This window comes from Conger conger, chromosome 16 (assembly GCF_963514075.1).
Source record: "Conger conger chromosome 16, fConCon1.1, whole genome shotgun sequence".
Lineage (NCBI taxonomy): Eukaryota > Metazoa > Chordata > Actinopteri > Anguilliformes > Congridae > Conger > Conger conger.
In genome coordinates, this window is record NC_083775.1 from 16195868 (window position 1) to 16207916 (window position 12049).

At 45.3% G+C, this 12049-nt stretch overlaps 1 protein-coding gene across 1 annotated transcript; it reads right to left on the reverse strand.

Annotated features, from left to right (window-relative positions):
* Positions 1–618: 618 nt before the first annotated feature.
* Positions 619–7117, reverse strand: LOC133114537 (somatostatin receptor type 2-like). The gene is made up of 2 exons (XM_061224025.1): positions 6952–7117; positions 619–4466 (listed from the first exon to the last, which is right to left on the reverse strand). Exon 2 carries the CDS (start codon positions 4417–4419, stop codon positions 3301–3303), a length of 1119 nt encoding a protein of 372 aa, XP_061080009.1. The 5' UTR covers positions 4420–4466; positions 6952–7117; the 3' UTR covers positions 619–3300.
* Positions 7118–12049: the final 4932 nt, after the last annotated feature.

Here is a 12049-nt window from a genome sequence, read left to right on the forward strand (position 1 = left end):
TGTCTACGGAGGCTGAAGGTGAAGAGGCACTGCTCGTGAGTCCCCTGAACAGTCTCCGATGTGAAGGCGGGGCCGTGCTGAATTTCACGCGCGCGTCATTCCCGGAGAGAAACTGTGGCCATCGCAAACAGACATGAGGCCGAACAGAGATTCCCATTCCTCCTGCAACCTTTGTCCCCGCCTCGCTCCACCGAGTACGACTTCCCTACCCCCGCAGGGCGGTCAACAGGTTCTAAAAATCGAAGCGGTTCGGCGGACAGTAAACAAACACATACGAGTACGTACGAACAGAAGGAAATTGCTCAGAATTCTATTTTTGCCTCTTGCAACAGTTAAAACATCACACTGTACGCGTTAACCACATCTACGAGAGAGCGAGAGCGAGAGAGAGAAATTGCACAGAGTACTTAATCTCTGTGTTTTTTCTAGCAGGATATAAACTCCCACAATGCACCTGCACTTGGACCCCCCAGGGTCCCAGCAGTGCTTAAAGGCACTACAGATAGCTTTTCTAGTTCTGTCGAGGGAATCAGCCCGACATTGAGCCGGCATGTTCGACACCATGGCAACACAATTATCTGGCCATGGTCCAAAGGAGCCAGCTGAAAGTATATGTACGTGTGTGTGTGTGTGTGTGTGTGTGTTTGGAGGGGAGGGGGGTAATTAGGAACGCTTCACCCAAAGGGGTGTGTGTTCTAGCCCTTCACAAATGTCTCATTTAATGGAACGCCTCACAGGTTACCACGGAGACCCCAGAAGGCGGTCATGGTTTCATCTGCGCAACGCTCAGGTTTCGAGGCGTCCCGTCCGGGGACTCCCCAACGCACTGCTCCAGTTCGAGCGGGTGTGGTGAACTGAACGCACCGCGGCGTTAATCGCCTCTCCCCGGCCTTATCTGCAGAACACTTTCTCTTTTCATTTACACAATCTGCTCACCGGATATAAATGACAGACATTTCAACAGTACTTCATTCTTACAAATCGCAAATACAAAAAGCATCTCAGTTGTAAAATATGCTGCTTTCTTAAATACAATACCTATTTGTATTCATAATGACAGAGATTATATTGTTATTAATATATAATAATAGTAATAATGATATCAACAGGTAATCTTTCTTACTGAACTGGAAAATGGAGAAAGGAAATAGTTTCTGCGTCATCAAGTTAAATTCTTTTTTACACTGCTAAATAAATGCAACATATTTCACACATCCGTTCACTAGAATGCGAACTGGACACAAGCAAGGACTCTAAAAAAACAACCTAGATCTATACACTAGCAGCAGTTTGGTATGTGCCTGTGACAATGTTGTGCCAGGACTGCAAGTTACTACGTCATGGTCTTCGTGATTAAACGAAACGCTGTAACCACAGTTCTATGCATTGCCAGGGATCGTGTGCTATTTTGAACACAAGCACACATGCACTCTCTCCCACCGGCATGAACACGTACACACAGATGCCCAAACGTATACACTCACCCACTTGAGTAAATGCACACAAACACACACTCCCACTAGTGCGAACACGCACATAAACTTTCTCGCAAGTAGAAACGCATACACATTCTAAAAATAAAAAGTAAATTTGTCATCGTGAGAGAGTGGTTGAACAGTCCTGTTCTCACGTCTCACTTCCCAGAATTCCATGGAACTCATGGCATGGAGGTGTACTTCAAAAACTGGCCACGTCAAGTTAATTCGACCAGGGAAAACCTGAAGGTGAGCCTGCAAAACCGGATTCATGTCGACGTGTTTGAGGAAACGGCATGCTGCCATATTCAGTCTCATTTCCTCCGCGTAGCAGCAAGGACCACTGATAGACAGCCATGTTTTGGTGGTCTTGCAAAAGAGGTCCATGTCTGGAAAAGGTCTATAATCCTATAGCCAGACTGCCTAAATGCTGGCCAGTACGCCTAACAGTCTCTGCCTTGAAATCGCAAGCTGTGCCGTGGGAAAGATGTGACACAGATGGTTCTAACGCCTTTCAATCGCAAATTAATATTCGTGGTTCATTACAGCACTGCTGTTATCGAAGGGATTGTTAAGTCTGAACAGATAGCCACTAAAATGCTTCTCATCTTGTAATTACACATGAAAGCATTAATTCCACCTAGGCATCAGTAAAACAGAGGACTGATTTAAAAGTTATCATGAAGAACGGTGGTGGGTAATGTGTGCTGAAATCCTTAAATATATTTTCCTTAAAATTGCTGCTAAGGCTTGTTTGTACTGTATCAGAGCTCCTGCCTTGATCTCAGTGAGATGCCGGTCTTATCAGTCATCTCTGCCCTTGGTTGGGAGAGCAAAGCCAAGCTCCATGTTCAGAGGTAACCGAAGAGCATGAAACACAGGTTGGGTCGGTGTAGTAGGAGCAAGAACTTCCAAACCACAGATGCCTTTTGCTCTTTGAAAGAGTAAAACCAACTAACTATAAAGGCAGTATACCTGAAACATTTCAATCTTTTGTCTCATCTTACCCAAAAAACGCATTCCTTTTTTAATGTTGTTGCTAAAACAGGACACACTTTCATGGAATGGTTAAAGAACTTGAAATTAAATGCATGTATATCTCAGTCGTCTCAGATGCATGTGTCTGAAATGCATACATCTAACCTTAAGTTGACCAATCATAAGTAAACAGGAAATAGAAGAGATACGGTTGAAATATAGGTAAGGTGTCAGCATCCTCCTCATGGTGACTTTGATTTGTTTCAGCACCTTTGACAATGAGCACTGCCCTGAAACGGAGGAGGAGATTGAGAATTCTTCATCTCCTCTGCCCCGGTACCAACCAATCAAAATGGGCCCCGATCAGAAGACCTCCCACGGAAACCCCATCAAAGTAAGTCTGTGATCCTTTCAATATTTTTACGAGGAAATGGCACCACCTCTCTTGAGCTTGGCTTTTTCAAATCTTCTTTCGCTCCTCCAAAAAACATGAGCTGAGAACCAGGTGTTCAGAGTGATGAAATCAGGTGACAGTCACCAGGGATGTAGGGAGGAAGTTGGGGTTTCCCTGTGTCTGACTTGGAGTCTTAGGAAAGATCCTTGTTATGCTTTAAAGTATTGAATGTTTTTTTTTGGTCAGAGAGAAAGGGATTCCACCTGACCTCCTGACTCCTCCCCCCATCTTGTTTATCTGATACATCACTGGCTCTTTGCTGGGGCTGTGGTTAGAAATGGTGGACCTTCAGCATCAATCAGACGGGTCCCCGGATCGTATTTTCGGGCGGGATTGGAGATAAGGGGGTGGACTGCTGACCCTCCGTGGGCACTCCCTCCTTCCTCCCGTGGCTCAGATGCTGGTCTGCAGGTCGCCGTTGAGCAGCGTGCTCTGCGTCTCCGTGGCGTCGTTCATCATCCGAGACTTGTCCTGCCGACTGTCGCTGCGCTCCGCCTCGTCCAGCCCGCCCACCTTCTTCAGGCACAGAACGTTCTGGAAGCTCTTCTTGAAGTTCTCCGACAGGAAGGCATAGAGGATGGGGTTGGCGCAGCTGTTGGCGTATCCCAGCACCACCACGAAGTCGAAGGTGCTCTTGAGCACCGGCGTGGTGCTGATGGTCCCCGTCACCGAGGTCACGTTGAAGACGTAGAAAGGCAGCCAGCAGAGGACGAAGACCGCCACCACGATGGAGACCATGCGCGTCACCTTGCGCTCCGAGCGCTTGCGCTTGGACGAGCCCACCCGGATGCCCGACGACTTCACCTTGATGATGATGAACAGGTAGCAGAGGCAGATGACGGCCAGAGGGAGGAAGAAACCCAGGAGGAAGGTGTAGAACATGAAGGCGGTCTGGTAGGCCTCCTGGGGCTCGGGCCACACGATGGTGCAGAAGCAGCTCTCGTTCTTGATGATCAGCCCGCTGTAGATGACGATGGGCAGGTTGACCAGCAGAGAGATCCCCCACACCGCCAGGTTGATGGTCTTGGCCATGCGAGGCTTCCTCCACTTGGTGGACTTGATTGGGTGGACCACGGCCAGGTAGCGGTCGATGCTCATGACCATCAGGCAGAAGATGCTGGTGAACTGGTTGAGGGAGTCGACCGTCATGACCACGCGGCAGAGCACCAGCCCGAAAGGCCAGTGGACCATCGCCAGCTGGATGGCGAAGAAGGGGAGGCCCAGGATGAAGAGCTCGTCGGCCACAGCCAGGTTCAGGATGTAGATGTTGGTGACGGTCTTCATCTTAGCGTAGCGTAGTATGACGTAGATGACCAGCGTGTTGCCGCAGAGCCCCACGGCGCAAACCACAAAGTACATGAAGGTGATGATCACCGTGCTGGTCTTGTCGAAGTTGTGGTCGGTGACATTGGGGCTGTGCTTCTGGTCCGTCTCGTTGCCCAGGATGTAGCTGTCGTACATGAGGGGCTCGGACAGGTTCGGTGGGGTGGAGGGAAATATCCAGGTGTCCATGGTGACGAGTCTCTCTCAAGTACAGCCGGCCCAGAGTGTGGTCTCACCTAGGACAGGTGTCAGAAACGGGTCAAGTCAACGCAACGTCTCACATAAAATAACAGCAGAGGTAGCATTGCTGCGTTTATGCACTGCACTTTTAAACTATCCCAGGATTTTAGAATTATGCTTCATTAAAACCAAATTGCGGACTAATTAAGAATGATATGCCTTGATATAATTGGCTGGGTGTGCCATTTTGAGTGTGAAGTTTCCTTTGTCATACAGGCAGACTTATAATGGGCCGCTGGGCCTTGGGTGCCAGCTGACTGGATTCCTGAAACAATGCAGACTTAACTCCCATTTCAGGCTGTCGCAAGCTGCCGTCTGTTCCTACACTCAGATGACATGAGTTCACTTAGTTTATTTGAATCAAATCAACGGCTGAGGTTTCACAAGGTTTTTTTTTTTGTGTATTTTCATGATGGAAAACTAACAGTCACTGGTCATGTAAGAATGCAGGGATATCATATGGCATGGCAGACTGCTCTGTTTTTTCACACAGCAGGTGTATTTACATACGTGCTTATGGAAGCATTCATCATTCTCTGTCCTGCTAGCCTTAGGAATACCGCATTAAACAATGTTCATTCGCTAGGAAATGCTCCCTTATCTGGTGAAACCTACTTTGCTTACATTACATGCAACTGGATATTTACTGAAACAGTTCATTTCGAGTGCCTCGCTCAAGGCTAAAACAGCACAGATTTGAACCTGTGACCGCCTGGCCATGAGTCTGGAGTGCTAACATTAACGGCACACTGCTGGCTATTGTGTAATATAGGAAATGGCAAAGAGACAGTGAGCTTGCTCGCTGTATGTCACTGTAAGAACTGTTGGATTGTGCATTGCAATGACACCATACCATACTTGGAAAAGTGTCCTCTTCAATTAAGCTTTGTCGTTGCTTTTTTGATGCACTCCTTATTGTGGATCTGCACCTATAGCTTAACGAAACTGACCATATCCCAGGCGTGAGCAACTCCAGTCCTGGAGGGCTGGTGTTTATGCAAAATTTTACTGCCACCAGTTACCCTGGCTCCATCAGCTAATTAGCCATTCACTTTTTTAGTGAAGACCACAATAAAATGCCACAAGACAAGAACATTTATCAGCTGTTGTTTATATCATGGAATGTGGCTATAAATTACAGATCATAATTGGGCCAATTAAATCATTAAGAGCAGAAGTTGGTCTGAAATCCAGAAGCGGGTATGGCCCGCCTTGCCCAGCGCTGGTTTAGACCGTTCATGTGCAACTTCAGACATAGACCTGTATGATATCAGTGACGTGCTCCATGTCAGGGGAGATGGTTTATATTACAGCACCCCCTCCCTCTCCCCCCGTCCGGGTGGTCTGCGAGCGATAAGTGTGTGGCTGTCTTTACATGCTAACATCGAGCTCTCAAATTGCATTCTGGAAGCGCTATCTGGCCAGAACAGTATCCCTCGGCCTCTCCAGCACCAACCACCTGCGTCACTGTAAGGGCTTCGAGAGTTAGCCACGCTGTCACTTTGAAGTCGTATTTCATTGCTTGATTTGCGTATGCCCCATCAATACAGATTTTATAATCTCGTCACCAGGAAGTGTGCCGGGGCAATAGGTCAATGGCAACGGGATGGCATTGCTCTGTATGGAGCAGATAAAAAATGAAATGTCCAAAAAACTTGAGTGAGTGAGAGAGAGTGAGATCGTCTACGGATGAAAAGATGGACACTATAGACAACGGAGCGTGCGACTACCACTTTTTTTTTGGGGGGGGGGTAGACGCATTGGTGTCATAGTTTGTTTTTCATCAATCCGTAAAATTTTAAACTACTTCTCTAGACAGTTTTATGAAATTGGGTTCTACGTATATCGAACGACGTGCAAACGTAGAACTATCTGTCGCAGTTTCTACGAGAATATAGTTAGAGCACCCGAGAACATATAGGCTATAGCCTACTGTCGAGTTGTGAATTATTTGACAGTTAAGAGGGGGATAAAATGATCAGATTCAGAATCACATTTACATTGGACTTTTAAAAGCCAATTAAAATACCATATATTGCCTTGTGATGTAGGTTACTTCTCAAGCAGTGTACGTGCAGTGCACAGCTTGAGAAAATTGCACACAGAAAACTACCAACTGAAAGCACTGCTATGATAAATGGATACACGGGATAATAGATTGAACGTTTGACAACTGATAACAAGTGGTAAAGCCAATTAACAGGCGTTGGCTATCGTCTGCACCAACACTTCCACGGGGCACGCTTTGAGAAGGTTGGGTTGTCCTTTTACAGGAACTCTTTATAACTGAAAAATACATTTCATATGTGTGATTTGCATTTTTCATAAAGTGCGCCATAATTCTAAAATTTACTTTAGAAAAAACGATTATTTATTTTGTAGTATAAAACCATCCATAAAGCGTGCCAAACACCTTCATTTTACAAAATTATGTATACAAGAATAACAGATGAAATTGTGTACTGCAATGTCATGTCTTACCTTTAAATATAAAAGTTAATTCCGTTGATGGGCATTGCAAAAGAGCTAGGTGAATTCCAAAATATTTTCAGCCCTGTGCCTTGGAACCTGGAAGAATCCGTTCGCCTCTCAGACACCTGTTCACCGAATGCGTACCGAATTGAACTGCATTCAGTTGCGGTCAACTGCAAGTCCGTGCGTTTCCTTACTGGTCCAGACTGACGGCAATAAACACACCCCAAAATTCCCTTGCGTCGTTTTCGATTGAGACTTCATCTTGCCGGGTGTGAAATCAATAATGTAAGGATATCTGAAAATGATAGGCGCTTTTCCCCGTTGTTGTCGGAAGAGACGCACTAGATTCGACGTGGTGCTGTCCACGACTCGAGTAGATGCACTTCTGGTAACGCAGAACGCGCAAGCATCGCTAAAGTCAGTCTGCAGAGTCTTCTGTTTGTCCAACGAATTGGGCTATGCCGTCGGCGGAACTCTCACGCGCGTTTGTAGAGCTCTTTTCGCTGTATGAGAGTACACTGGGGTACTGCAGCGCTGGTTTAGACCATCTCACTTCCCCTGGTTATTAACCCTGTTCGGATATGTACGGAAAATGCGTGTCTGTCACAGTAAATTGATAGGTGTTGGAGACACTTTGATTAAAGAATCTCTCTCTCCCCCTTGCTCTCTTTCTCTCTTTCCCTCTCCCCACTCTTTCTCTCTTTACCTCTACCTCTACACACACACACACACGCGCGCGCGCGCACACGCACTCACCACATCATATGTGTTTGTGTGTACGTGTGTGTAAAAATGATAATGCTATTACTGGATTGTAATTAACTTTTGGTGATTTTTATTTTTGATCATCATCATTAAGCTGGCCAGACTATGCGTGTCTAATTACACGCAGTATAGTGCACATTGCGTTACATAATTTCTGTAATAAAGGGATTTAATTACAACGAATGAACTGTAGATCAGAAAGAACACATCATGATTAATTTCTTATTGCAGATTGCTAAATGTATTTCAAGTGAATGGCACAAGATCAACACGATCACAGCTGTTATCGTACGAAAATGAGTCAACCTAATGAGTGGCCTTTATTTAAACAGGCGTTATTGTTACTCATTCAGAACAATGAAAGGCAGCTTTAGTAGTTATCTAAAGCTAAGCTACAAACCTCCCCTATCAGTGATTCCCCAACAGACAGTACTTACAGCAATCGAAAAATGTTAATGTTTTATCTATCTAGAACAACCACTTTCACTTTACTGTTTCTGTGCGGATTTTATTATATTGTTTTTACGAGCTCGCTGCTTGTTAAAGGCCAAGCGACGGCTCGGTTCTTGCAGGGTCAGTGGCGTTGGTGGTTCCGTGTTTGTTGGCTTGTGGGTTAAAATGTGCGTGAACGTGTTCTGTGGTTACAGAGATTCCAAGTCCGTTATGGGATATGCATTATACACGCTAAGCTAAATATATGTCATTCGGCTGCTTGCCAGCCTGTGGCTATGTCTCACTTTGCCTCCTCCTGACACATTATGCCGCTTAGCCGCAGGCCCAGTTTTGGAGAGAGCTTGCTCGTGCACTTCAGTTTAGAGCAGGTGCTACGCAGAAGTCGTCATAGCGCACAGACGCATCATGCCCATTGCGGTGTCTCTGGTCCGAGCCAAGATCCTTATCTTCGAAATTTGTCATTTTTACCGGTCTAGCGTAGCATATGAATATCCGTTTACGTAGATAAAGCAATTGGTTTACCGGTATCTTGTTCAATAGACGTCTTGTTAAATAACCACGCCACACTGCTATTGGCTCTTAGTGCTCTGCTACCACAGCTATGCACCACCCTGCTGAAACAAAAACAGCTTAAGCTAGGTTTTGAAACAGCTGGTTGCTGGTTTATCAGTTCAGACCAGCTCCCAGCTCAACATGGTTTAGCTGGTTGAGCATTTCGGACCAGCTCTCAGCTTGGCATTTTTTTGACCAAATATGTTTTGAAACAGCTGGTAACTGGCTGACTGACCATTTATCAGCCCAGGCAGAGTACTACAGCCAGCTGGTTGGTCAGCTTATACCCTGCTAGACCAGCATTATGACCAGCTTGGCTAGCTCAGTTTTAAAGCTGGTCAAGCTGGCATACCTGTATTTTACAGCAGGGCAGTTGTTGATCTGTGCCTGCTGTAACCGGTGGACTAACCTGCCAGAATAACCGTCAGGGATTTTCCAGTATGGACTCTGGATACAGTCTCTAACCCCAGGCTGCAACAGCGAGTTAGCCACCCGCTTCCCTCGCCCTTCCCACAGAAAGTCCTCTGCCTTGACCTTTCCACCCAAAAGGTAAACACAGTTTGAGAAAGAAAAGCAGATCAGGCGTGGGAAAATGTTCTGAGTGTGTCGCAAGCCCTGCTCCCAGCACAGTCATCACACTTAAAGCAGGATTTTAGCTGGGATTCGTGAACATTAATTTGGGGTCACATCAGAAAATAGCTTGGGAACCCCTGCCTAACAGTGACTCAACCCACTGAGGGCTCTGGGTATGGTCTCTGTTTGGGCCCTGTAGTAGGACTCTTTTGTATACTGTTTGGTATGAGCAATACGCTGGTAACCTTGTTGCAAGCCATTCTGCAGCGAAGAAACCGGGATCTGATTGGACACAGATTTCATATCTATAATAATCCTCTGCAGTAATCTTTGTCATACATGCTGATACATTTACTGTGCAGTCCCATCGGTACATCTAAGCTGAGACACACTCAAATAATTTTCTTTCATTTTGTGCGTTTCATTTTGTCTTTTGGTTGTAATAGCCAGTGAATGGTCCTCAAGGGTAGCCTTGCTGAATTGCTGCAAGGGATGAAAAAAAGATTTTATGAAATGATGAAATGGAAAGTTTTCAAATCAATTTCATTTGAGCAGCTTCTCTCTTTTTCTCCCAATGTACTGAAGTCTTTGAATGGCTTGTTCATTTTTAAAGGAATGTTATGTCCTTTTAGTAAACAGCCTTGTTTTACATTCTCAGAGTTCTCAAAGGCAAACCACGAGCCTTGAAAACAGCTATGTGCGAGCGAGTGAGGAGGAAAGGTGCATACACGTACATGTGTTTGTGCTTTGTTCTGTTATTTAAAGCTACGTGGGAGGAAAGGCATGAGAGAGCCCGGTTCTGTTTCAGTGCCACCTGTAAGTGCTGTCCCTCCAGCCTGAGAAATACAACCGCTACCTCTGTGTCTCACATAACCCGCCGATGAAAACCTATGACACACACACACACACACACACACACATACACACACATACAGGCACACACGCATACACACGCACATATACGTATGTATATACAGTACATACACACCCCTCACACAAACATGCACACGTGTACACACACACACACACACACACACACACATACATATACATATGCACACATACACAAACACACTCATGCACAGGTCATATGACCAAAAGTACATGGACAGTCACAAAAGCCTTATAGATTATCATTATGGCTATGGTCATATGGTTAGGGCTCCCCCATGACCTTCACTTGGGAGGGATGTTTCTGCACCACAAGCATCAACTGACAAGATGCAGAGGCAAACTAATAGGCTGACAGGCTGATTAGCCTCACCACAGTTTCCCAAAGCCTATAAACATTCTCTGGTAAAATGGTAAATGGTTGGCTTTTATTTTGCGCCTTTATCCAAAGCGCTGTACAATTGATGCTTCTCATTCACCCATTCATACACACACACCAACGGGGATTGGTTGCCATGCAAGACACCATGCTCGTTAGGAGCAATTGGGGGTTTGGCGTCTTGCTCAGGGACACTTTGACACACCTAGGTCGGTGATAGAACCGGCAACCCTCCGACTGCAGGATGACTGCTCTTACCGCCTGAGCCAATGTCGCACCTGGTACCCTCACAATGGTACCCTCAGGCCAGATTAACTTTGTGCAGTTTTATGGTTCTTTACATGCACAATGGACTGTTTAAAGAAAACATACCACGGACCAAAATGTACAATCCTATGGGAGAAGAATTTTGGTGAAAATAAATGTTTTTAATAAATGGTCACGAACCTGCAAGTTTTAACGGTTTCTAAAGGGTTAAAATTATCTGACCCAGATTTAAATAGATCTATTCTATTGAAAACATTCTCGCCTTAATCATAGTTCTCCAGTGAAACCTAGTCACAGGCCTCAGGACTCCCACAAACTGGGAATCATAGGACAGGGAAAAAATCATCATTATCCTGGTGATGAGATGTTTTTCATCACGAAAGCTTTAATTGTGGTATTTTCTTGTTGACGTTTCATCTCACTTCATTCAATCGGTCTCGTACCAATTACGTTTCTGTTTGGAGTCGCGTGGCTATACATTCATTTATATAAGCGATGTTATGCAGTCTAAATGTTATTTTAGATAATAACCATATTTTTTTCATTTGACAGCCCCAAGATTTTGCTTGGAGTACGGTACACATTGAAACCGGTCCAGTGTTCATAAGATCCAGTTGTTTTTATCTTTATTGTTTCTTTCCTCAGCAAATTTGCGCGGTGATTTGTTTTTGACGGAAGGCTTTTGGCAGAGCATTACGCAGTGTGTGTCTTAATGACTGTGCTAATGGTTCTGCTGATGGTGCTTTCTGAGCACGCTCAGATCGGTTTCATCCGCACAGCACCAGGCTCCTGTGTGCCTGTGCCGTCTGTCTGTCTGTCTATCTGTCTCTGTCTGTCTATCTGTCCATTTGTCTGTGTCTGTCTGTCTGTGTATGTGTATTCACTGCAGTTTTATTTTTGTACATTGATCTGTCTAGCTTGTCTGTCTGTCTGCCTGCCTCTCTGCCGATCTGTCTGTTTCTGACCCTCCATCTCTCACTTCTATCTCGCCATCTCTCCCTTTCTTCTGTCTCCCCCCTCTCTCTCTCTCTCTCTCTCTCTCCCTTCTCTCTCTCTCTCTCTCTCTCTCTCTCTCTCTCTCTCTCTCTCTCTCTCTCTCCCTCTCTCCCTCTCTTAACATAATCGCATAAAGTTTTTTTTTTTCTTTTTTTCTTTTCTCATTCCAAGAAATCCAGTCAGCCAATACAAAATGGAGTAATACATGCCTCTCTTTTTTTTTTTTTT